The sequence below is a fragment of the Delphinus delphis genome, chromosome 15, assembly GCF_949987515.2.
Source record: "Delphinus delphis chromosome 15, mDelDel1.2, whole genome shotgun sequence".
NCBI classification, from domain to species: domain Eukaryota; kingdom Metazoa; phylum Chordata; class Mammalia; order Artiodactyla; family Delphinidae; genus Delphinus; species Delphinus delphis.
In genome coordinates, this window is record NC_082697.1 from 68,806,991 (window position 1) to 68,834,119 (window position 27,129).

Below are 27,129 nucleotides of genomic sequence, written 5' to 3' on the forward strand. Positions count from 1 at the left end.
TTCCAGAACTGATTTTATGTTTATAAAATTCATTTATATCCCCAAAGCTAATAAATATTTACCTGCCGTGTTTATGTTTATTTATTTATTTTTAACCGGCCATATTTATGACATCACTCTTTATATATACCTCTGTGGTCTTCCTGGAATTTATTTGCTATAAGATGTGATGTACTATGTAGTTAGCTTTTTTTTTTTTTTTACATCTTTATTGGGGTATAATTGCTTTACAATGGTGTGTTAGTTTCTGCTTTATAACAAAGTGAATCAGTCATACATAAACATATGTTCCCATATGTCTTCCCTCTTGCGTCTCCCTCCCTCCCACCCTCCCTATCCCACCCCTCCAGGCTGTCACAAAGCACTGAGCCAATATCCCTGTGCCATGTAGTTAGCTTTTATATCCACTTATCTTTGATTTGCTTTATGACATTGGATCTTTGTAAAGAATCTTATAAATACTTTCTGAAACAAGAGTGAGCATACATGAGGGAATGAATGAGTTAAAGATAGAAAGATTTTGATTCAGAAAGTCCCTGCATTTTTTGATGGAAATCTGAACCGCTCATGATTTTCCAAAGCTGAACAGCACTGACGGGGGGCAGGGGAGGGTGGTGAGGCTTAAGGACAGACTCTATGGGCCCCACCATTTCCCTGCTGTGCAACCTTAAGCAAATTATTCGTCCTCTCTAAGCCTCAGCATCTTCACCTGCAGAAGTGAGGACAAAAGCACCAACTCCAAGAGAGAACTTGTGAGGATTAAATGGATCATCATAACGCCACCAAACAGAGCAGACAACAACGTGAGTGATTTCCCAGACGCTTTCTAGCTGACCTCCCTGATCCCTCTCCTCCAGTCAATCTACAGCTCTCATTGCCAACAAATTACCTTTCTAAATGCAATCTGATCAAGTCATTCTGCTGAGAAATTCTGATCTCCCTTCCCCACCATGACCCGTAAAATAAGTTCCTAACATCTCAGCAAGATACATGAGGCCCTTCCTAACCCGGCTCCAGCTCCATAAACCTCGGCCACAGCCTCACGGCCCCTGTGCTCAAGTTACATGAGGCCACGTGATTACGCCGCCCCCCCCCCCCCCCCAGCCAATATAGACACCAGGCCCTTTCACACCCGCTGTGCGGGGCTCATTCAGGTCCCACGTGCGGGAAACCATTCATCCATCAGCCCCTCAAGTGCCATCGCCTCCTGAACTTCTCAACCTGAGCTGTTTCCTCCTTTATAACGTCTGTGATACACAGACGTGTATGCGGAGCTTATCACTGCACTATAGCCGTCCACCTGCCTGGCTGCCCAGGACTGGGGCCCCTTGAGGACTGGGACAAGGTCTCCTACACCTTTGTGTGACCAGCGTCTGGGACAGGACCCAGCTCACAGCAGTGCTCCGAGAAAGTCAGCTAAAGGGAAAGATCAACTTCAGGAGTGAGTTACATTTCTATTGTTTCCATCAGGCGGAAAGAAGTTAAAATAATAGGATATGGGAAATGATTACTCACCCTTCATTTTTGGCCCATAACAAGTTAGGGCCTAACACGATTGCAATGTTGCTGGGAGTCATTTTATTAATGTCACTGGTCTGAGCAAGCTTTGCAAGGAACTTGATTAAATACCTATGGAACAAAAGAGAAGAGGGAGAGCATCTACTCTGAAATATTTGGAGGAATAGTATCTCCCTGCCTGGGGGGCGCTCAGCCCCAGACTGCTCAGGTGCTAACTGCAGGGTGTTAAATGACTAAATCCAAATCCGGCTCGGGGTGTGTTCTTTGTTTCATGGAACAGATAGTTTAGGGCTTGAAAGGTGAAAACAGATCAAACGTAAACCTCAAAGATTTGATCTCTATATGCTGTGTATTTCTAATCCGTTTCTCCTTTATGCCCTATCTACCCCGAAATAGATTATACTATGATTAACAATGGGATCAATGTTTTTAATACAAACATAATAAAAAAAATAGAAGTATAGTCATATTGCTTAAAAGAAACTGTATTTGAAAATGCTTTAGGCTGTAATTATGAAGATATCCAATCTATCATATACATATACTCTCTTATGTACAAGAACAGCACTATAAAATCAAAAAATTAAGGACAACCCAACTATCTACCAATAGGGGGCTGATTAAATAAATTACAACACAGCCACACAGTGGAGTACTATGCAGTCATAAAAAAGTAAGAAGTACTGATATGGAAAAACCTACAGGATGTATATTAAGCAAAGAAAGCAAGGAGGAGAATGATGTGTATAATATACATTGCCATTTGGTTTTTTAAAAAAGTGAAAGCTGTGAGAGAAAGAAATGTTTGTACATATGTATATGTATATATATATTTGATTCTATATGTATCATCTCTTGCTGACAGGATATATAAGAAACTGAAAACATAGTTTGTGTCTCAGGAGAGGAAGTAGGGTGGCTGGGAGAGAGGAAGAGGAGAGAGATTTTTTCCAATGTACATCTTTGAACTTTGAACCACAGGAATGTCCTCCCTATTCAAAAAACAATTAGTAAACATTTTAATGAGTAAATTAAACAAAATAAAAGGCTAAATCCCAAAGTAAAAGAACTGTAATTCAGTCTCCACCATAAGACACTAAATGGGCTAAGAGTACCTGCAATTCCAAGCTGGGTGTGTTAAATGAATCAAATAAGGAATATTATATATATCAATGCACTCATAAGGCAAAATTGAGAGTTAAGATGTTAAAAGAGAATGTTTAGCTTAGCTTGGTGACAGGACCTAAGACTGAAATTAACGGTCAAGTGGCATACCAGAAATTTCACCAGTCAAGTATTTGTCATTTTGGACCAAATCCTCTCACAACATTTTCTTTGGTTTTAAATGACTTTGTTACCTGGGGCTACCTTTTACCCTTCTCTCTATGCTTCTTCAAAGTTATATTTTAAGTCAAAGGGAAAATAGAGGTTAAATCCTAGAAAGTTATTCCACGGTAAAATTTCCTAAAAACATAGTCATTCCATAAACTAATACATAATCTGCATTTCTTGAAATTTTATTTAGTAGGATGATTTGTGCTCTGCTTAAAATAAATTATGTAGCATATATGAAAGATATTACAGAAAGTACAGCTATTGTTTAATTTTTGCCTTGTAGATACTGGACAATTTAGACTCCAAATCCAACATACTGTCAGTCAACCTTTCCACAAGAATTTTTTTCCCCAATAGCTGCAACGATAAAATGATCAGGCAACTTACCTATTAATGCCAGACACAATCAGTGTGCTTCAGGTGCATCACAGTAATATACACCAAATCCCCTTCCCAGCAAACCCGAGTTGCTCTCCAGAGCATTGTTTTGATGTGCCAAACAGGCTTGAATTAAACGGCCTCTGCTGTGGATTAAACCATTCTTCGCTGTAGCTTGGTGGCTTAATTTGCAGAATGCCAAGCATACATACCTAAAGTTAACAAAATTTTGTGGTGGCAACTTCTGACATGTTCTCCACAAATCCTGAAGTTTTTTGTCTTGATCTTGTACACTGAGAAAAACAAATTTATTCATAACCATTTATTAATGCTCATTTTAGGAATACCTGTGTTCATCTGCTATATTCACAGCGATGCCTCTACTGACAGAGAAAGCACAGCTGGAAAACAGCACAGCGGGAGCTCCCTGGTGGTCCTAGTGGATCAGGTTTGGCACTTTCACTGCCATGGCCCGGGTTCAAGCCTTGGTCAGGGAACTGAGATCCCATGAGCTGCGTGGTGCAGCCAAAATTTAAAAAATAAATAAATAAAAAATGTTTTAAAAGCCCATTTTTTGGGAAAGAAATTTGGAGTCAAATACTAACCAACATACTCTGAGCAGTTAGTCAGCCTTGCCAAGACTCAGTCTCCTGATGTGCCAAACTGGGGATAAGAATGTTAATTCTGCCAAGTGACCGTGAGGCTTCAGAGGCAGAACAAGGAGGGACCCCCCAGACCAATGCATGGCACACAGGAGACATTCTGAAAATTCTGTCTAGAAAACGTGCATATTCACGTACAGCCTTGGGGAGCCAGATGCTCCCAGCACCCAGACCCCTGGGTCTCTCCCTGCTCTCAGTACTGCTCAAAGGCTCCAGGCCAAGAAGCCCTTTCTGTTGTGAGGCAACTGCTGGAGGTCTTCTGCCGCAGAGTTTCAACGTGCAAGCTTTCACAGGCCCAAAGAGCCTGCAAAGCAGAGTCACCTCTGCCCACCAGCAGCACAGAGTGTTCGAAGTTGCCCACACGACATGCCTTTGGACTTAAAACCTCCTCCACAACTGAACCAGCCTGCAGAGCTTCGGGTAGGGCTTAAACATGATTATACTTTAGAAGCTAGTTGACGTGTCACCGGGAGGGGATGACAGTTCTCAAGTGTAGAAGCAACACACCGGTGGACGGATACCTTCCTTTACAGCTTATTTCCTCACAGGATGAGTTTGGGAGTCTCAGAACAGAGAGGAGAGTCAAGGCCTAGGAGAAGCGAAGAAGCCCACCCAATACGAGACCCTAGAACCCCGACCTGACACTGAGGGCAGGTTCCATTCCTTCAGCCCCACAAACACGGGCACTCACGGCAGGCTGCGCCCTGGGCTGGGTTCCAAGGACACAACCAGACCAAGGACTTACTCTGACTTTAAAATCCTCACCACCTACCAGGGACAAAGTCTCTCACTCCACAGCTACGGAGAAAAGCTCAGATGCCTGGTTCAAGTGACGACATAAAGCTCGTCGGAGCACACAGCTTATTTGATGGGAACGGGTGACTGCATCTGAAGACGGGGGGAGGAGTGGAAGGGCAGGGGAGGTGTGTTCCTCTTCCCTTACAGGTGAGGAATTAGGCACCTCTGAGTGAGAACCGGGAGGGACAAGTTGACAAGGATGTGGGCTGGTCGGCGGGAGAAAACCTCTAGAACTTTTGCAACAAGACTGCCTTGCCTAAACCAACTACTTCCGGGCAGACGGAAGCTGGGAATGGAGGGGAAGGGATAAACAACAGCTCTAAATACACTATTTTAATGTTATTATTATTTTTTTATAAATTTATTTATTTTTGGCTGTGTTGGGTCTTCGCTGCTGCACGCGGGCTTTTCTCTAGCTGCGGTGAGTGGGCGCTACTCTTTGTTGTGATGCGCGGGATTCTCATTGCGGTGGCTTCTCTTGTTGCAGAGCACTGGCTCTAGGCGTATGGGCTTCAGTAGTTGCAGCACGCGGGCTCAGTAGTTGTGGCGCACGGGCTTAGCTGCTCCGCTTCCCGGACCAGGGCTTGAACCCGTGTCCCCTGCATTGGCAGGTGGATTCTCAACCACTGCGCCACCAGGGAAGCCCTTTAATGTTATTTTTATGATCCCCAAGGGTAAGATGATTTACAAAGGGGACAGAGTATTGCGTCGTTTCCTTTAGCTTTTAAAACTAGGTGTTCTTTAAACTTACCTTGCAACTTGTGTCCATTCTTCATACAAATTAAAAGTCATCAAAGGTTCAGGCAGTTCCCGTAAATAGGACTTTAAAGCACCTGAAATTATTAACATCCTCTTTGAGTATGACAAGGGGCAAGGCCGGAACTCTCAGGATATATTATTTTGCAAATTGAAATGATCTCAACGATAACCGTTCACAATGTAGAGAATAAATCATGAATTGGCAGGAGTGGTTACAGAATGAAATGCTCATAGAACAATTTCCATCCCTCGTAAAATATATTGAGAGATCAATAGAAAATAAAATTAGTTTCAAAGCTATCTTCTTAATAAGACATCATCTCTCTAGGCAGATGGAGATTTGGGGGTAAAAGGGAAGAAAATAAAAGCATGCCTCTGAACATTTGGATTATAAGCTACCTTCACCTTTACTTGATAATCAGGAAAACAAAACAAAACCCCCAAAACAGGACGAGAAAAGATATGTATGTGTAAGTGCACGCACACATGCTTTTCAGTTTTATTTGTCATTTCAGTTTTGTCACTTAAACTTATAAGGAGACCATTTAACTGTCACTTAATATTGGACCTTTAACTGATGATCTTTTACCACCTTGAGGGCGCCTCCTTGGAGCTCACCTGCTACAGCATGGGGGTCTGAGTAGAACTCATCCAGGTGAGAAGTAGAACAGTCTAAAGCAGCTTTCAGTTTCTTTAACTTGGAGGCCCCAGCCCCAATTCGGAAAAGGCCCTAAAGACATGAAAAGCCGTTAGTATCAAGTTCAAGTTGTGAGCCTTACACTGAGTGGCAGTAAAAATCTGATGGAAGAGCCTTCCACCCACCCCGCCCCCCCAGCTCCAGCACAGCTTATCCAGGAGAGCTGCAGGGCTGTCGGGAGGAGTAAAGAGGACTGAGCTTGTACCCCGGGCAGAGTGACAGGCAGAGAGCAGACCATTTTCAATCAGTGCTAGCTCGTGCCCTGCCCCATTGCCAAAATAACCATGCCTGTTAGGAATCTATTTAAGAGCTATATTTCATACTTCCACCAGGTTGATCACCATGGATTTTCTAAATTTAGGAATATTTTTTAGAAACTGAAATCTCAGGAAAAATTGTTAGGCTTGACTACCGGTCACTTTCACTGCCCTAAATGTTACTCGGAGAAAAACCCATGACAGGTCAGCCACGGGAGCAGGCCTGATGGAGACGTTGGGCCAGCACTTATAAGACTTGGGCTTTTAGCAACATCAATCTAGGCAGAGTTTCCCAACCTCAGCAGTACTGACACTTTGGGCCAGATAATTCTTTGTTGTGAGGCTGTCCTGTGCACTGAAGGATGTCTAGAAGCATCCCTGGTCTCTACCCCCTGGATAGACAGTAGCAACTCTTCCCTCTGCTCCCCAAGTTGTAACAATCAAAGATGTCTGCAGACCTTGCCAAAAGTTCCCCGGAGGCAGTGAAACCGGCCTTGGGTGAGGAGCTCTCATCTAGGCTGTTAGGAGCTGAGGTGACGTTGATGGGGTCAGGGTGCGGGGGCGTGACTGGAAGCAAGTGCAAGGAAGGTTCCCCAGGGGGTTTCTTGATCTGGGTGCTGATTACATGGGTGAGTTCAGATGGTGAAAATGTATCAAGCTGTTCACTTATGATACATGCACTTTTCTATATGTACGTTACACTTCAATACTAAGCTTTCAAAGGTTAAAAGAAGACTTGTGTTTTGATTCTAGCTCTGCCCCGGCATGAATTCCTCGTGTGCTGAATTCCTTGTCTACACAAGAAGAGTAATGAGACCTGCCCTGCTTGGTTCATGGGGTTTTCTGGGTAAGGATTCCACACAATAAAGTATGTAAATGCCCCTCCCACTTCCACCCGACAACACAGTTCTACACAAATATAAAATTCGTGTTATTAGAAACTAAAGCTCATGGGAGCTCTGGTTCTATAGCACCTCATGAAATTCATTTTCACAAATCACAACCACAGTGTAAAATGAAATAATCAAATGGGACCAACAAGAAAAAGGCAGAGTGTACTGCAGGTAGGCAAGGTAAGTACTGCTCTGTGAAACCTCTGTCTCATTTAGGGTCTACCACGGCAACATGGACAGGGTCTCAGCGTGAAATGTGGTCACGGTGAGCGCGGTTGGAGAGCCACTGGTCCGCAGAGGCCGGCCGGGGCGGTGGGGCCTCACCTCCTCCTTCATGCCCGTCTCCAGGAGCAGCATGACGCAGGCCTCAAGGGGCAGCGCGATCTCACGCCCGCTCCGCTTCAGGTGTTCTTCCAAAGGCGTCCCGAAGGCGGGCTTCTCTGCCCACTTATCTAGAGCAGCAGATCGTTCAGTAAGACACTAGACAACCTCACGGCATTGCCAAGTTATTTCCTCCCCCAAACTACTGAAGGGGATTTTTCCTTTTTTTTTTTTTAAAGCCCGTAGCCAAGGATTTGGAAAGGGGGAAGCATCTATTCTCTTCGCTTTTGTCAGTTCCCATTTATTGGGTACAAAATGTGTGCCAGGCTGGGGAGGTGACCAGTAGATCAGCGCCCTGATGCGCCCACGTGGCACCCAATGCAAGATGCCCAGTGGAAGCTGCGATGGTGCTTCTAGCCCAGCATCACACCCGCATTTACCCGAGACGGGTGGGCTGCCTTGCGCTAAAACCAATGGTCCATCTAGGCACACTGTTTTCACTGAAATTTATCTAGCCATGAAAAGCATAACTGGTCTTCTACCTAGAGGACGAGAAGTAGACTCCTTCCATTAAAAAAGGAAATAATTTCTTAAAAATTTAAACACAGGCCAAGCATTGTCATACAGGACTGGAGAGGGCCCATGCCAACCCCTATTAGAGGCGACATCTCCAGTACATGCAGCACTTCTGGTGCCATATCCCCAAAGAGTCCAAGGCTCTGAGTAGGAGAGAATGTAGCCCCAAGGCAGCTGAGGCTGGAGGCTGTGCCGACAGCAGCAAAGCAATACTGCATATTATCTTCCAGTCATATGCTCTGCTTCGTTCCACAAAAGATTTGAGGCAGCTTAGCAAAAAGACATACAATAAAGCGGGAAACAGAAACAGGCATTTCGGACATGGATGTATTGAAGGGGAGTAAGAGGGGTGTGGTTGGGCGCAGCCTGCCTGGCGGGGTGCAGAGATCCAGCACTGACTGAGAAGCACACAGAAGCCAAAGGGGGCACACCAGCTGGTGGAAAATACTCCACTGGGGAAGCGTGGTTCTTTCCAGCGACAGGAAGGGCTCATGTCCCTCTCAGCCTGCGGTCGTGTGTCCTTCAGCCACTCTGGTATTCGAATCCTGGATTCCAGGCAGGCAGTGTAACCCTAGCGTGGCTCTGACACTGCCCTACACGTGAGAGCAGGCGGGGCCCATCACAGGAAGGAAAGTGAGATCCCACAAACCCGCAGACCTGGGCGCTTGTGAAAAGTCAAAACTTGATGGCAAGAGCAAGTAGGGTAAAGGTTAAAGGAAGGGGTGGGGAGGGCGGAAGGCAGCGGCCACTCTCAGAACTGTCCGGAGGCCCCTCGTCCCTGGCTTCAGCCTCGGCCCTGGTCAGTGGAATTCCAAACACAAGAAGCATCCAAGGGCCTGGCCCTTCTCAGAGCTCTGCGACAGTCCTCTCAAAGGCCAGATCTTACCTTGAATACTTTCTCCCTTTCATCTAAAGCAATGATTCTCAACACAGGCAGAAAAGGGCCAGCTGACCCTTCGCCTGGGCGGATACATCAGAATCACCCAGGGGGAGTTCTGCAAACGACTCCTGCCGTCACCTCCCCATGCCCGACCCTACTATGCTGAGAGGCGGGCACAATCCAGACTCCTGCTGGAACTTTCTAGTAAACCCTGGACAGGGTGCCCTCCCCCACCTCGGTGGAAGGTTGGCAGAGGGCGGAGGTGAGAGCCGCTGACCTAGAGGCCACTCCGGAGGCAAACTCCACCGCAGGGGCTGCTCCTCAAACCACAGACCTCTGACATGCAAGGCCCTGCAGCAGGCACCCAGAGTTCACAGCGGCCCCCCCGCCCCTGGGATGAGAGCAGTCTACGTGTGAAGAAAACACAAGACACACAGGCAAACGCACAACAGCAATGAACAAGACAAGACGTGTTTGCTAAGCCGTGGCAGAAAAATGGTATAGACTAGGGTCGCAAACACAATCGTCTGCAGGGGCCGGATGGGCACTGGAGGTGCGGGATCGGGGTGGGCAGGGCGTGGTCGGCCAAGACGCAGCAGCTGCTCCTTGGCGTCAGAGCAATGTCACCACGCGGGAAAGCAGACCCAGCGTCGCCAGGCCCTCTGGACTTTCAGGAGAAGCCAGAAGTTAGCACTGTTATGTGAAAAGAGTCTGATTTTTAAATGACGGCAATTAGTTTAAAAAGAAATTTATTTTTATTTTTAATGAGATATGACTGTTTGCGACTTCTGGTGTAGACCATAAATGCTAGAGTGATTCAGGAGACGAAAGTGCTCACTGTTGGCTTCAGTTGTCAGAGAAGGCTTCTCAAAGAAGGGGAGCTTGGCGAAGGTCTTAGAAGATGGACAGGAATTAAATAGACCAGGAGGACTTAGGCTGAGAAAAGACCAGGGATCCTGAGTCTGGGGATGGACACTTTATTCCACACTTGCGCACCGGGCGACAGGGGCATGGAGTAGAGTGAGGCAGTGAGAATGACGAGGAGGGCACAGCAGAGGGAAAAAGGCACCTGGCGAGAGGGTATCAGAAAGGAAGGAAAAGATGGCTCCAAGGTTTGAAACCTGGATTGTTTGGAGAAAGGAGGTACCAAGGAGACGGAGGCGGGGAGGAAAGGCCAGCTGGTGTGGGGGAAGCATCAGTTTGCTTCTTGAGATACGCTGAGTTTAAGGTGACAGCCGGTCATCAAAGGGAACTGACACTGAGGCTGAGAGGATAGAGATGCAGGTGTCAGTGGAGGCCACCAAAATGAGGGGATTTTGAGAGAAAAGGTGGGAGGGAGGGAGAAGAACACAGGAGAAAGGACTGGATCTCAGGAAAGGCTTGACTTCTGAGGAGTGGCGACGGAAATGAGTCATTCAAAGAACCTCCCAGGAAAACGAAGGAGAATGCAACGAAACGGGGCATCACGCTGAGGACAGGCAGGTACCGAACTAAGGCCAGTCGACCGAGAGTGTGAGACCAGGGTGCACAGGGGCACGGGGCGGACGGGCAAGTTTTTTTTTTCTCCTACCGTAAGGACACTCTGAGTCTTTCTGAAAACAGAGAAGAAGGAAGAGGAGGACAGAACTAAGACGAGAGGCAGATTTGCGGACAGGCAGAGGTGAGAAGGGTTGAATTCCAAGGCTTGGGTGAAGGCGGCAGCCTTAGAGAGAAAGAAGAATCTCATTTCCCTCACTGGCTACTCCCCCTCACACACCAGCTTCCCTTGTTCCATCCTAAACCTCTTCCCTGCCCCTGCCTGTTCCCCATGACTTTCTGACATACTTCTCTAGGGAAAATAGCCTTGGGTAAAAATAGAATGGGAGTTTAAAAAAAGGGGGCATGGCGCTGCTTAAATCTTCTCTTTTTTGGGCCCGTTAAGTCAACCTTTCCAAACCAGGCTTATAGCCATTCAAAGGCTAGGATGATGACGTTTACTGTTTTGTCCTGGGCAGGGCCCTGCACACAGAAGGTACCCCACAAACACAGGCTCCCGGTGCTCTGACCTGGGCCAGCAAGAGTCAGCCCCTTGCGAGGCTGACTGTTCGCCAGCAGCTTCATTCCTTTGCACTCTGACTCAACCCCATTACCCACGGATCAGGAAATGGGATCGCTCTGGAAAGCAAGGGCAGCTCGTCCTCTGAAGATTGGCCCAGCAAATCAGAGCCACTACACTCAAGATGGCTAAAGACCTGGCTAAGGGGTCAGTCAAGACATAGCATTTTCTTTTCTTTTTTTTTTGGTCGCGCTGTGCGGCACGTAGGATCTTAGCTCCCCGAGCAGGGACCAAACCTGCGCCCCCTGCAGTGGAAGCGCGGAGTCTTAACCACTGGACTGCCAGGGAAGTCCTACATAGAATTCTCTGATTCCAAAATCTAAGGACTTTCAGGCACAAAGTCACACCCTGCTGGGATTGCCTGCAATTTAGGGGAGGAGGAGTGGTATTCTTGAGGGGCCAGTGTGTACGCACAGACATAACCAGCCCCATTCACACACATGCTCAGTCTCTTTCACAATCACAGAGTCATCACACTCAGCACCTGGCTTGATCCTCTTTCAGCTTGAGACCAGTGGTTCTGTCTGTGGCACCTGAGTTCCAAATGTCAGGACTATATCATAAGCAAAAGAGTATAACAGGTCCAAAGGTGACAGAGGAATGTCTGATCATTTACTGATCTCTGCGGATAAGATGCTCTGATGGCAAATCAGAGAGAATTAGAATCAAAAGAGTTAATGTTCAGTTTAAAACTAAACATCAAAGGAAAGTCTGGTCCACTCGTAAGTTGAGGGTAGGATCTGCAATGTGCTTAAATATGGTGGGCAAAGTGAGTGCTGATGAGAACAAGATCTGAATGGGGTGGTCGTGGTCTCACAATTCAATCACACTGATTATGTGCCTGATGATGCGGTATCAGGTACTGGCTTCTAAAATTCCTTTTGGGAAGTCCAAAATTTTTTTCATAGGATGTATGCTCTTGGAATCACAGGGCTAGAATTAAGCCCTATGAAACAAATAACTGATTTGCAAAAAGATAATTAGAGGCTAGAATGTTTTGAGCCTATTTAGAGGATAGAAAAACAGATGCTTCCCCCAAAGGGTGCAGCTTTCTCTTCAACTGAAGATTTCAGAAGAACTGCAAATGTTCCATTAGTATGTTAATTTGCGTTTGGAAGAAATTAGAGAATGCAGCAAGGGAAGATGAAGGTGTGCTGGGAAATAGTGCCCGCCGAGGCAGAGAGGCTTTGTCCAAAGGAAATGCATGCAAAGGAGCTGAGTAAAGAAGAACAGAGGCAGAAGTGGCAGAGGCGAGAAGAAGGCATCAGGCCAGCACGCAGGTTACGTTACCTTGATGGGCTCGCAATTCGGGAAGGGCCTTTTCTAAGACTGCTAATGCTTTTCTATGGTAATCTGCTTGAGCTTCTAATAACTGAGAACAGACCCACATTCAAAAACAAAAGTAACGTTAGCATTGGATGGACACACACACAATGGCTGAGCAAAACCAAAAATGACATCTTTTGCAAAAAAGCTAAAATGACTCAACTTTTACAATGCTTTAACGTCTCGTCAGGGCAAAGTGCTTACCGTAACAAAAAATTTGCCATACTCCCCTTCTTTGGCCATAAAATTGTACATATCCGCTGCAAGTTGATCCTGGGTAAGTGGAAGAGAAGATAGGTCATTGAAGAAAAATGAGGTGAAAGAAAATACGAATTGATCTGTGAGCTCCTAGAGCAAACTGTAATGAAACAGCTGCAGATTAAACGTCCATCAACTCACTGGTACAATCATACACAGAGATAACGAAAAGAATAATCAAGCTTATTATGGACTGACATGGAAAGATCTCCAAGGTTTATTATTAATATGCCTTGTTAAGAAGCAAAGCACAGAGCACTACTTCTGGTATGGTATGTTACTATCTGGGTAAAAAAGGGAGAGGAAATATTTTTGTCACCATGTTTGTATAAAAATACCCCTAGGGAAAAAAGCAAGAACTTAGTAACAGTGGTTACCTGTTGAGAGCAGTGGAAATTAGGAGGAGGAGGAGGACAGGGGCAGAAGAAAGACTTTACTGTATACCGTTTTATACTTTTTATATTTGAACTAATGTAAATAAATTACTTACATAAGAATTAAATAATTAGCTTAAAACTGATAGACTGGGCAATTGGATATATCCATATTTCCAATTTTCATATACATATTCATATATATACATATATATTTTTTTAATGTACTACCTTCCGTTTTGGATTGGCCTCTGTATCTGGGAAAGTAAAACATTTCCCTGAGAGTTCACAAATAAATATAGACCTGCTTTCATGAGGGTCTGAACTTTGAGTTGATTCTCTGTGTGGTCCAGGAATCCTCGAACTGAGAAAGTTTAGTTTAAAATGGCTTGGTAATACTCTCTGGGAGACTCACTCCTAATCCCCAGAAGTCCCACAGATAAAGTCCCTCTTAAAATGAGCTCACAATACAAAACTGCAGAACAACCCACCATAAAGGAAACTCCCACCACTGTCATAGAGAACTTCAGAAAACAGAATTAACTAACAAAGACTTAAAATAAGTATATATAAATGATTAAAAGCATTAAAAAATAAATACTAAAAAGAATAATGCACTATCAAAAAAGGCAGACTTGAAGAATTAGAACTTTAAAATGAAAAATATAGTCAACAAAATTCAAAACTCAACGTTAATTAAACAGCAGATCAGACATAGCTAAAGAGAGAATCAGTGAAACAGAACTTAGATCTCAGGAAATTACCCAGAAGTTAACATAAAGAGAGAAGGAAATAGAAAATATTTTCATAAGTTTTTACCATTTGACTTTCTGACAAGCTGTGGTATGTAAGTTAAAAGAAGTCTCTCAAAAAAAAAAAAAAAAGAAGAAGTCTCTCTTTGGGCTTCCCTAGTGGCACAGTGGTTGAGAGTCCGCCTGCCGATGCAGAGGACGTGGGTTCGTGTCCTGGTCTGGGAAGATCCCACGTGCCGCGGAGTGGCTAGGCCCGTGAGCCATGGCCGCTGAGCCTGTGCATCCGGAGCCTGTGCTCCGCAACGGGAGAGGCCACAAAAGTGAGAGCCCCGCGTACCACAAAAAAAAAAAAGAAGTCTCTCTTTTAACTTAGCCTATAATGCACCAGTTCAAACCCCCAAACTACTAGACAAATTTATATCCAATAAGGAGCCACTAGCCAAGATCTAGGTTAGACCAGATATGAAGAAGACTGCTGCGTAAATGACACTGGCAAAACTACAACTCTTCTGAACAAGAATAAGCCAGTGCAAGACTTTTGTCAGAAGCATTTGTGTGATTATCATCTTTTTAAATGTAAAGGCTATGGCATGACTTTGTGAGTCCAGTATTAATTCTTACCCACTATATTATTTTCAACAAGTCATTTTACTGCAGTTAACTGTCCAAGGTTTGCCATCATGAAAAGTGAATTATAGCATGACCTGAATAAACTAAAATAGAGCAGTCTTAATGCTATCTAGTAGAATGTGGAGACCATTATTGGAAAATGATGAATAATAAGAGGAGGAAAAGTCTCAGGCGATGATCCTAAGATTCATCAAAGACCTGTTTCTTTACCACCTCAAATAACATTTGGAATAAACATTTATCTTTGTAGATAGATGCATAGAGAATAACCACCTAGTCTGGAATTTAGATTAGGAGATACAAATTTTCATTTCTTCCAAATTAGAAGCCAATTGTCCTAGCAACATTTTAAAAATAATCCTTCCCTTTTCTATGGATATATGATGACCCCTTTACTATATATTCAACCCTTAAATATGACAGCATTCATTCCAGAAAACCTATACAATTCCATGGATCTATTTTTGTGCCTATTGCACATTGTTTTAATTGCTGTAATTTTATGATACGTTTTTATAGTTTCTCCTTTTATTCTCCCATTCTTCATTTTAAATAAGCTTAGACGTTTTTGTCAAGTTTTAAAAAATATCCTACTTGAATTTTTTTCAATTAATTATTTTTTTCTGCATTGGGTCTTCATTGCTGTGCGTGGGCTTTTTCTCTAGTTGCAGAGAGTGGAGGCTACTCTTTGTTGCGGTGCGCGGGTTTCTCATTGCAGTGGCTTCTCTTGTTGTGGAACACAGGCTCTAGGCATGTGGGCTTCAGTAGTTGCGGCATGTGGGCTCAGTAGTTGTGGACGGGCTCTAGAGTGTAGGCTCAGTAGTTGTGGCACACGGGCTTAGTTGCTCTGCGGCATGTGGAATCTTCCCAGACCAGGGCTCGAACCCATGTCCCCGGCAGGTGGACATTGGCAGGTGGATTCTTAACCACTGCGCCACCAGGGAAGTCCCTGAATTTTATTTTTAAATAATGCTTTATTCTGAGTATAAAGTAATGTAGAGTCTTAGAAAATAAAGAAAGAAGGAAGAAGAAAATAAAACCTACCTTGAATATCATTCAGGGAATCCTAACAGGAATTATGTAAAACATTAAATAATTTGCAATATTTGACCTTTCATCCATCACTTGGAAAAACCAAAAGATTGATTTAAGTACATATTCATTAGGGAATTCTCCTACCTTGCACTGTTCTACTTTATTTCCAGCTTCATCCATCTCTTCCTTTAGGGTATCTATTTTTGATGGAAGCCCCTGAAAGTTGGTTGCTGAAGATTTGTGAGCCTGGTTCCATCTGCAAAGCACAGGCATAGCCATTATTTGAGAAGCAGCTGTATATACTCAACCTTATGGAGTTAAGGACCTAATGGAGACAGACTCATTCCCCAAAACTGATTCTACCTGGGACAGGTATCAGCACCTAGGATGGCAGCTTCTCTGGAGTTTATCCTTTAAGAATGGAAACGGGCAAAGGTGACACTGGCTTCCCGCTGTGATGGGACTGTGGTAGTGCTGAGAGTAGCTGTCTGCTCTGAGCAGAACTGGCCACGCCTTGTCCCATGCAAGCCCAACTGCTGCAAATCAATCCGTGGAACCCCTTCCCCTACTGTCCAATCTTGGGCTCTTACCCATCAAACACCCCCTTGTTCTCTTGCTTTGATCTAGAATGTTCCCTGTGCCACTGGGGGTCAGTTGCTGCTCTTCAGGACCCCTTATAACACCGCCTACTACCATCCTGACTTGTGATTACTTTCAGTAAGTGAAAGCCAGAACTTCAGTCATGGAGCTAGTAATTGATAGCTGTGAAAGCATGTTAAGAATTAAAATCATTTGTAAGGATAAATACTAGTATCTAAGCAAATCTGAAACATAATGTGGAATGTTTATATTCCCTTCCTAAATAAGTCAAAAGGACCCCCTCCCCCCAAATTATACTATAGCAATAGTCGGGGGAAGTGAATGGGGAATAATAATCTAAAACAATTTCTATTTGGTTTTCAAGTGTGTTTTGACCTTCTGTTTAAATACGGACATGCCTACTATGGCAGAAAGTTCTAGCACTTTATTTATTTATCTTTCTTAAAGCCTTTACCTTTCAGACATGACAGAAAAATCTTACAGGTACACATGGAAAAGTAATACATGATCACAGTTGAAAGTGAAGACAATCTAGTCAGAAAGCTTTTACTCCTGTCAGCTAACGTTGAAGCTCAAGTTCTGAGTATGACATGCTGCCGGGCTGAAAGCAATGGGAATTTGCCTTCTTCCTCTCCCTCTCCTTCAACAGGATCCACACCAACCTCCTCACAATCCTTCTCAAGGGCAGCCATGTCCTCACGGGCCTCAGAAAACTCTCCTCCCTCCATGCCCTCACCCACGTACCAAAGGCATGCTTGGCATACATCAGGTCAAACTTGTGGTCCAGGCGAGCCCAGGCCTCAGCGATGGCTGTGGTGTTGCTCAGCTTGCACAGAGCTTGCTGTACTTTGGCCAGGTCTCCACCAGTGGGAGGCTGGTAATTAGTGCCAACTTTGAAGCCAGTGGGGCACCAGTCCACAAACTGGATGCTGCGCTTGGTCTTGATGGTGGCGATAGTAGCATTGACACCTTTGGGAACCATGTCACCACGGTACAACAGGCAGCAAGCCATGCATTTACCACGGTGAGGGTCGCATTTCACCATCTGGTTGGCTGGCTCAAAGTAAGCATTGGTGATCTCTGCTACAGAAAGCTGTTCATGGTAGGCTTTCTCAGCAGAGATGACAGGGGCCTATGTGGCCAGAGGGCAGTGCGTGTGGGGATAGGGCACCAGGTTGGTCTGGAATTCTGTCAGATCAACATTCAGGGCTCCATAAAATCTCAGGGAAGCAGTGATGGAGGACACGATCTGGCTAACAAGGCGGTTAAGATTCGTGTAGGTTGGGCACTCAATATCGAGGTTTCTACGACAGATGTCATAGATGGCCTCATTGTCTACCATGAAGGCACAGTCAGGGTGCTCCAGGGTGGTGTGGGTGGTGAGGATGGAGTTGTAGGGCTCAACTACAGCTGTGGAAACCTGGCGGGCTGGGTAAATGGAGAACTCCAGCTTGGACTTCTTGCCATAATCGACAGAGAGTTGCTCCATCAGCAGGGAGGTGAACCCAGAACCAGTTCCCCCACCAAAGCTGTGGAAAACCAAGAAGCCCTGAAGACCTGTGCACTGGTCAGCTAGTTTCCGAATTGGGTCCAAGATGGGGTCAATGATCTCCTTGCCAATGGTGTAGTGACCTCGGGCATAGTTACTGGCAGCATCTTCCTTGCCTGTGATGAGCTGCTCAGGGTGGAAGAGCTGGCGACAGGTGCCAGTGTGAACTTCATCATTGACCGTGGGTTCCAGGTCCACAAACAATGCCCTGGGCACATGCTTGCCAGCGCCTGTCTCACTGAAGAAAGTGTTGAAGGAGTCATCTCCTCCCCCAGGAGTCTTGTCACTTGGCATCTGGCCATCGGGCTGGATGCCATGTTCCAGGTCGTAGAGCTCCCAGCAGGCACTGCCGATCTGGACACCAGCCTGGCCAACATGGATGGAGATGCACTTATGCATGGTGGCTACAGGTCAGCAGGCACAGGCAACAGGAGTGGATACCGGGTCCTGGTTACCGTCCTCAACAAGCTAAGAGTCGAGGTTAAGTAACGCACTCTCTAGCACTTTAAATTTAAACATGGATATGACATCGATGCAGCATGAAAGCCCATGTTAGCAACTTATCAAGCTTCCCAGATGACTGCATTGCCCCCAGAATGCTCTGCCCTGCCCTCTTTCACATTGCTGTTGTGATGCACTTCGCCACAGCAAGGCTTCAGTAAATCTGCTGAAGCTGGCAACGGAAAGAGCATGGACTTCGGAGTCTGACAGGCTGAAGCCTGAAGCTCGGTTCTACCTTCATTAGCCGTGTGACCTTTGGCAACGGCCTCACCTCTCTGTGCCTCAGGTTGTCTCATCTGTCAAACTAAGGAAACAAATACCGTCTGCCCGGCAGAACTGTCATGAGCAGCAGAAGAGAGAATAAATATATATATGCCTGCGTGTGAATATGATCGATTCCCACTAATGTTAGCTATCACCATTTTCCTCCAGGGAAAAGCCACAGGAATAAGTCAAATAAAGAAGAAATATTGATCGGTTTCAGTTTCTCTAATACCTACTTTGATTCGTTAAGTGAACAGGACCATGAATGCAGGACCAAGAATCAGTGCTGAAATCTCCTCTGGGATACATGTGCTGCAGATGTAAGATTCCTGGCATCTATAATATCGCTCAACCAACTCCAGCAAGAGCGCACTCACGGCCTTGTTTAATTAACTATTAGAACATTTTTCCTTATCTTCAGCAAAAATCTACCACAGTGGGGCCTGCACTCCCTGATCCTGGTCCTGGCCACAGGGCTCTAATCACACGTGTGCGTGTGACAAGGAGACGGCAGACTCTGCGTTCAGAATCCTAGCCCTGCCGTTTATTATGTCTAAGACGCAAAGCAAGTCACAGACACGGCATGTGCAGGTGCCTCCAGTGTCTGTACAACAAGTCTCCTCTCAAAGTAGGGGGTGTCACGTAACCTCCTAACCTCTGTCCCCTCCAACTCTCACTGAAGGGCCTCTGCACTTAGTGTCCAACACGGAGCCTGACCCACAGCAAGCACCTACTCAATGTCTGCTGAAAACACAAGTGGACAAATGAATAGAGATCGCTGGGAGAATCGAAAGAGCTGACATATCACATACGTAGTCTGATATCTGGCACGTGGCAAGTGTCCAGTAAGTGGTGGCAATGATCGTGTTCACCATGTGCTAATTCCTAGATGTCCCTCTTATCATCTCAACTTTTCTTAAGTCAGGACATGTCTTACCAATTGATTTGTACACTTAATAAAGTGGTGTTTCTATTTCATTTTCCCCCCAAAATCGGATATTAAATCACTGGTGCATCTGACACTCAGCGACATTTTAGAAACAAGGAAATCTGCAATAAAAGCATCTGACATGGGGCTTCCCTTGTGGCACAGTGGTTAAGAATCTGCCTGCCAATGCAGGGGACACGGGTTCAAGCCCTGGTCTGGGAAGATCCCACATGCCACAGAGCAACTAAGCCTGTGCGCCACAACTACTGAGCCTGTGCTCCGCAACAAGAGAAGCCACCGCAATGAGAAGCCCAAGCACCACAACCAAGAGTAGCCCCCGCTCACTGCAATTAGAGAGATCCCACGCGCAGCAACAAAGACCCAATGCAGCCAAAAAAAAGCATCTGACACGTAGAAAGTTAGTAAATGATCTCTGTATCTCCATTTATTTGCCAAACATAAATAATCATGTCTACTTCACAAGAGTGCAATGAGGATTAAAAGAGTTAACGAAGCAGGGCTCAGCAAAGCCACTTGCTTTTGTAAATAAAGTTTTATTCGAACACAGACTTGCTCATTCATTTATGTATTGCCCAGGGCTACTTTTATGCTACAACAGCAGAGCTGAGTAGTTGGAACAGGGGGCATCTGGGTTGCAAAGCTGAAAATATTTAGTACCTGGCCCTTTACAGAACAAGTCTGTCAACCCTTGTATAAGGTATGAGAAAGGATGGGGCCCATGGCAGCTACCTCCCTACTCCTCTCATATGAGTCATTGATACAAATGCCCTCACGGATGGAGCTGAGGCTGGAGCCCAGCCGCGGAGCACTACAGACATCTGACATCAGCCCTCTGGGATGGCTACTAGGTCTTACTTAGTTCCTCCCTGTTGAGCACAGCATTTCTTGATTGTGAAAAATGATCCTAACCACACAGGTGTTTTTTGACACAGTGGGACGCTTAGCAGCTGCTGAGATCACAGATCTATTTATTCCTAAACTCCACTACTCCAAGGACAACGCTCTTAGAACTGTCTGCCACCACTTCTTCTCCCCAGAATACACTTATTTAGGTTTTTTTTTTTCCCTGTCTCCTTTCACTGTTGGTTGACTAAGAACAGGGTGTTCTAACATCATCCCGCTGCCATGCTTGGGAGAATGAGGCCTGAAAGCAGGTGTAAGTAGGCTGTGACTCAGTCTGTGAGTCAAGTGTGTGAATCTGTGATGACGTCTGTTTTGTGCACCCAGTGGTCTTTATCCATGTTGAGGAGGGGGATGGTTGCTGGGGATGTGACAGAAAGCCGCATTATTGGTTATTTTTCACAGCTTTATCTTACCTGGCTCTGACCGAGTCCCAGTCTAAAACCAATCTGGCGAGCTGCTTCCTCTGTTTCTGGATGTTAGGAATCTCTACCTGGACAGAAGAACACACCACATATGAAATGGGACGAGCTTCGCGGTTTTCAGTTTAACCTCTGAAAGTGCAATCTTTATTTACCATTTTCTTTTTTTTCTTAGGCAAAGGATTTTGTACCCTCAACTTACTCCCCTTATTTCCAAAAAGAAGTGTATGTCAAAGCCACTGATTATTGTTAAAGTTTCAGACACAAGTGAACCTTTCCCCACCCATCCCCCGCCAAAGCACCCACCTCTGCTATGCCGTACAGAGGGTCCACGATCTCCTTCTCGACAAAGACTTCATGCTGAGAGAGTTCCAGAGCCAGCTGATTCTCAGCATCTCCACACGTCTCCAGCATCTTCCTTTAAAAACAAGATGCCCAACAACAAACGTACGTCCATTAAATCTGGCACCAGATTCCCACACTGAGCCAGCTCTGCTCTCCATACGATGGGAACGCATTAGGGCGCTATACAATAGAGACCTGAAAGTACTATAAACTTAGGGCGTGAGTCCACAGACTTGTGCTTTAAAATGAACAAGACTGGGCTTCCCTGGTGGCGCAGTGGTTGAGAGTCCGCCTGCTGATGCAGGGGACACGGGTTCGTGCCCCGGTCCAGGAAGATCCCACGTGCCGTGGAGCAACTAGGCCCGTGAGCCATGGCCGCTAAGCCTGCGCATCCGGAGCCTGTGCTCCGCAACTGGAGAGGCCACAACAGTGAGAGGCCCGCGTACCAAAAAATAAAAAAATAAAAAAAATAAAATAAAATAAAATGCACAAGACTATCTCAGGTATAATTTGTGTGTATGCGTGCGGATGTGTGTAAACAGTGAGGTGAGAACTCACTGAAAGATAAGGTCCTCTGGTCAGGTGAAAAGCAAGTATTCTCAAAAGTACCCTGAAAATCTTTTAAATCATATGTAACGTTTATTATACTATACTGTTTTCTGTCTGCTAGTAAGTCCGGCCTAGGCAGTGTCCTTCAAAGAACGACAGAGCATTGTAGGTCGTGGAGCATGGCAGACCCTGGGAAATGGGCTGAAAAGTCCAAAGGCCATATCCAGCTGGGAAAGGAGGGCCCACGTTACAGCAGGAGAGAGCAGACAGGATCAAAGGACACTGGCCTTGTAGAGAAGCAAGTAGAAAGAAAGGTCAACCTTCCCTCTTACAATGAAAACAGCTTTATTATTAGATTTTAAACTTATTTATGTCATACATGCTCCTTGTAAAAAAAAAAATCCACATAATTCAGAAAAGGCACTATTTTGAGACAACCTCCACTGACATTACAGTGATCATCTTTAAAAGAAGTGACTTTTAAGGACTAAATGGGGCTGGTCAGGGCTTATAAATCTGAGTCAACACCTGGACCACAGAAGGGACTGAGTTCTTTATATCCAAGCTCAGCAGATTAAATAATCGACCTTATCAATTACTTTTGTTATTGGCCCTTTGTATCATCTATCCTTGCTTCTACTAAAAGGATGATTCTCTAGCATCCCAGTGGCCTCCCATGGGGCCTCAGCCTCTGGTCACACATGTGGCTGCCATGTACACCACCCAGCCATCCACCTCTACCAACCCACAGGGTGCATGGCTCTCTTTCTGAAATAGCCCAACTCTTACCCCAGGAGAGAGTCTTCTAGCTGAGTTGATGCTTCTTGCATATTCTGAGCGAGAGCTGTCACAGGGAGTTTTTTCTGGAAGGCAGAAGGCAATGCATTTTTTTTTTCATTATAATTGACACCCATTCTCAATTACCTACTTCAGATCTTCAGTCACTGGTTTCTCCTCCAGGTAAACTGCACAGGTAAGAGATATCCTGTCTAGGTTCAGGTTCTGGTCTCAAAGGTATGAGTTGTGTGACTTAAGCTCTGTGTCAGTTTCCTCATGCCTGGAAATTAGGGATAACAGTGCAAGGGTCCTAGGGCTGTCCGTTGACTAAAGGAGCTATTCAAGGTCAAGTACCCCAAGTAAATGTATCATGTAACGTTTACTGAGTACATGATAAGTACTCAGTAAACCTTAGCTGCTATTATTACTGTTGTCGTTGCTATTACTATAATTACTATAATCAAGAGCATACTATGACCCAGGCGCTGGGGACATAAGACATACACCGCACCCTCTGATTATCATGACAAATGCAATGAAGTGCTCAATTTTAAAAACTTTTGCTAGAATACTCATTCTTAAACTGGCTCTTAAATTGGCTGGAATCATAAAGATTTAGATTTAGTTAAAGATCTGAAAATATCTAGCTAAATATCCAAAAAATTAAAAAAAAATTTTTAGGCACCAAGTCACTCATTTTCCTATCAGAGATTTGTTTTTCAGCTGGAAATGACCGTAAGGATCATCTGATTAATGTTCTAATTGTGCAGCTGGGGAATGTGACGCCCAGGGGGATTCCATGGCCTGGCCAGGCGCCCCGGTGAGGGTGCAGAGCTAGACCTCGGTGCTAAAAGCCCAAGCCCCGGTCAGAGTCTGTCCGTGACCAGCTAATGGCTTATCTCAGAATATAGGCAGAAGAGGCCTGGGAAGTAGCGGGTGGGCTGGTTATAACACCACGATCTGCTAACAAAAGATGCTTTCACTGCTGCGGTACCCCATGTAATTTTGCCTTCCCAGTAGAAAGGGAACTGATGTCAAAGACCTGGGGTCCACCTTGCCGTGGCATTGCTCTGCCTTGACCTCGGGCATGTCACCTGCCTTTCCTGCCTTCAAAGGGCTCCATCTGTTACACTTCTAAAATATCTCTGGAAGGCTGTACAAGAAACTGCTCCTACTGGTGGTCCTGGAGAGGGGAACCGGGTGCCCGGGGAACAGGGCTGGGAGAGACCTCATGTTACGTTCTTTTGCATAATATGGATTTTGCCCATGTAGCTGGACAGCCCATTCAAAATGGCACACAGAAACTTAAAAATAAATAATGAACAAATATATTTACCCATCTCTCCTCCCCCTCAGGTTATGTTCAGATAAGTAAATAACAGGCTGCATCTGCCCCACAAGGAGACGTTCCCAGCTTCCACATTAATAGACCAGGAAGATGTGAGAAAATGGGCAGTGCGCTTTGATCAGAATAGAGGATAATTCACACCTTTCACTTATGCTGCCTTTCTAAGGGAATTTACTGTAGGATAAGTGCAGTAATCAACAGAAATATACTTTGTGCAACTCTGGAGCTCTATGGCAAAAAAAAATCATAAAGTTTACTTTGACAAGTATCATTCAAGTGCCCAGTTGTAACTAACCTGTGGTTTCCATGCCCTGACTCCAAAGCATCAGCAATCCTGGTTCCCGATGTACAGAAATAAGGACATTCTGCTCATTTAACATTTGAGCTGATTAATGAACATGCTGTCTACCAACATCAAACTCCTCCACGGAGAGGGCTGAGGGCTTCCTAATTTATAAAAGGCATGCCAGCTGCACGAAAAGAAACAATTCCAGGTCTAATATGAACCACGACATAAGCTATGCCATGTCAACAGTTTGGGCTGAGAAGGCCACCTGCCCTGTCTCTCTTCCCTCCAATTCTTGCCTCTTCACATGCATGGGAGCTTCTGGTGGGGCCTTTGCAAGGCTCCTCCTGTACTTTCTAGAGCGCGAGAGACTGCCGACCTCCCGTGGTCACCTATCATCTATTCCATGGCGACTCTTCGTCCCACGTGCAGAGCATAGACAACCTCTGAGCCCTGTCTTGGGCACTTTGGTTCGAGGCTGGAAAAGGAAGCCTAAGGCATTAGGTTTTAGAAATGAGGGAGAGGCACCTTTGCCCCTGTTGCCTGGAATAGGCCCATCACCTGCCACTCATTTTCCTCCTTTACAGCTAGGCCACCACCTTCACCAGGAAGCCTCCCTTGACTACCCCTCTCCTCCTCTGGTGCCCATTCTTGGTCCTCCCATAATACCCTGTGCATATTTTGTTTAGTATGTTGTTTTTATAATTATCCATTTGTGGAGGAAGCCTCCCCCACCAGGCTATGAGCACTTTTTAAGGGAGACACTACATCTAATTCATTTTATAGCTCCAGCGCTTGTACATAGTAGGTGTTTGATAAATACTTAATTTGTCTGTTTTTAATGAATTTATGTGACACCTGGGCTGTGTTTCAAAGCAGACCAAAGGAACAACAAGACAATCTGTGTGAATGACAATGGCCTACAGCATGAATGGGAGGAAGCGGGAGATACTGAGACTGATAAGGGAAATGTGATGAGATTATGAAAGGCTGAAGTCATCTAAAGCGCTTGGCCTTTAGGATATTTTGTACAGCACAGAGAATATGGCCACTACTTTACAATAACTTTAAATGGAGTGTAATCTATAAAAATACTGAATCATGATGTTGTACACCTGAAACTAATATAATATTAGTCCACTATATTTCAATTTAAAAAAAACAAAAAAAAAAAGAGCTTCGATTTTAACCCAGGCAATGGGAACTAGCCATCGTCCCTGCCAGAGCATCAGTGGTATTATGGGATGCTTCCTTATGTGGAACTATCCCTCCAGCCATCTTGGTCCCCCTCCAAATGCCAGTAGTGTCCCCCAGACCTTATGGCAACCAAAAAAGTCTCCACACATTTCCAAATATCCCCAGGAGTGTAATTCTGGTCCCTGTTGAGAACAACTAAGCTTAAGATTTTTTTTTTTTAGGCAGAAGGATGACAAGATCAATTTGTATTTCAGGAAACCATCTCTGGTGATCAGGTTGAAGAAAGGCTGGAAAAAAAGGAAATCAGAGGCAGGAAATGTAGCTCAAGAGGTGACTGCAACAGTCCAGATAATGAGAGGTAATCAGGTCTTGCATTAAGGCGAAGGTGGTAAAGATGGAGCAGAGGTGAGAAATTCAAGAAACAGTCACAAAGAGAATCACAGGACTTGCTAATCAAGCAGCTATGGGAGGCTGAGGATAAGAAAAAAGGGAGGGCTTCCCTGGTGGCTCAGTGCTTAAGAATCTGCCTGCCAATGCAGGGGACACGGGTTCGAGCCCTGGTCCGGGAAGATCCCACATGGTGCAGAGCAACTAAGCCCGTGAGCCACAACTACTGAAGCCTGCACTCTACAGCCCACGAGCCACAACTACTGAAGCCCGCGTGCCTAGAGCCCATGCTTCGCAACAAGAGAAGCCACCACAATAAGCCCACGCACCACAACAAAGAGTTGCCCCCGCTCGCTGCAACTAGAGTGCCCCCGTGCAGCAACGAAGACCCAACGCAGCCAAATAAATAAATATATAAATATATTAAAAAACAAAACAAACACATGCCCTTCACTCATAAAAAAAGATAACCTAACTTGCATACTAGGGTGGATAGAATCCAAGAGTCAGCACAGAAGAACTGGTTATGCATGCTAAAATAGACAACTACGGGAGGAAGTTTTTTCTTCGTTGAAAATGGTTTACAAGTGTCTGAATAAACACATTAGTTAGGCGCCATGAGAAGAGAGGAGGCGGCCCAAGGAATGTGATGGCGAGAATAAGGAGATGAAGGGCAGAAGCTTAGGAAACAATATTAAAAGGGCAGGCAGAGCAGAAGCCATGGCAAGAGAATGCAAAGGGGCAGAGCGGGCAGGACCGGTGGATTGGGCCTGGTTCTGATGGACGGGAACTGCAGCAAGCACTCCTGGAATCGGAGGTGCATGCAAACTTCTGCTCCTTTGATATACATCACTGCGGAAACTATGTGTTGTGCAAGAGAGGAGTAACCCTGTTGTCAAGTTGGCCAGAAATGTGTGTAGGAAACATAAAAGGAGGGTGACACAGATCGTCTGCACATCAGCTCTTCCTTTTGAGACATCTAGTGGCAAATAAAACAATATGGGATGGGCTTCCCTGGTGGTGCAGTGGTTAAGAATCTGCCTGCCAATGCAGAGGACATGGGTTCAAGCCCTGGTCCGGGAAGATCCCACATGCCGCGGAGCAACTAAACCTGTGTGCCACAACTACTGAGCCCACGCTCTAGAGTCCGTGAGCCACAACTACTGAGCCCGTGTGCCACAACTACTGAAGCCCACGTGCCTAGAGTCCGTGCTCCACAACAACTGAAGCCACTGCAATGAGACGCCCATGCACCGCAACGAAGAGTAGCCCCTGCTCACCGCAACTAGAGAAAGCCTGCGTGCAGCAACGAAGACCCAACGCAGCCAAAAATAAAGAAATTTAAGAAAAAATATATATGGGAAATCATAGCTTCCCTGTGTGCCATGGAAACTCCCACCTTAATGTTATATGGGGGTCAGGGTATGCTCGTAAGCTGGGAACTCATAAAACTAAGGGCGGAACTGCCTGATGAACAAAGCTGCTGTGCTCTCCTGGTGGGACACGAGGAC

The 27,129-nt window shown here is 45.4% G+C and overlaps 1 protein-coding gene and 1 pseudogene across 4 annotated transcripts in view; both read right to left on the bottom strand.

The window, feature by feature from the left end:
- Nucleotides 1–27,129, bottom strand: part of ARHGAP17 (Rho GTPase activating protein 17) — an 88,923-nt gene that overhangs the window by 21,587 nt on the left and 40,207 nt on the right. For all 4 annotated transcript variants that reach the window (XM_060031940.2, XM_060031938.2, XM_060031936.2 and 1 more), the window contains exons 4-14: nucleotides 22,413–22,486; nucleotides 21,036–21,147; nucleotides 20,724–20,800; nucleotides 15,689–15,800; nucleotides 12,700–12,768; nucleotides 12,460–12,541; nucleotides 7,622–7,749; nucleotides 6,069–6,180; nucleotides 5,443–5,524; nucleotides 3,444–3,524; nucleotides 1,516–1,629 (exon numbers count right to left, since the gene is read on the bottom strand). In XM_060031940.2, coding sequence (XP_059887923.1) covers nucleotides 1,516–1,629; nucleotides 3,444–3,524; nucleotides 5,443–5,524; nucleotides 6,069–6,180; nucleotides 7,622–7,749; nucleotides 12,460–12,541; nucleotides 12,700–12,768; nucleotides 15,689–15,800; nucleotides 20,724–20,800; nucleotides 21,036–21,147; nucleotides 22,413–22,486 — 1,043 coding nt within the window. The remainder of the gene's footprint in view (nucleotides 1–1,515; nucleotides 1,630–3,443; nucleotides 3,525–5,442; nucleotides 5,525–6,068; nucleotides 6,181–7,621; nucleotides 7,750–12,459; nucleotides 12,542–12,699; nucleotides 12,769–15,688; nucleotides 15,801–20,723; nucleotides 20,801–21,035; nucleotides 21,148–22,412; nucleotides 22,487–27,129) is intronic.
- On the bottom strand, nucleotides 16,660–18,227 carry LOC132438090 (tubulin alpha-1B chain pseudogene; annotated as a pseudogene).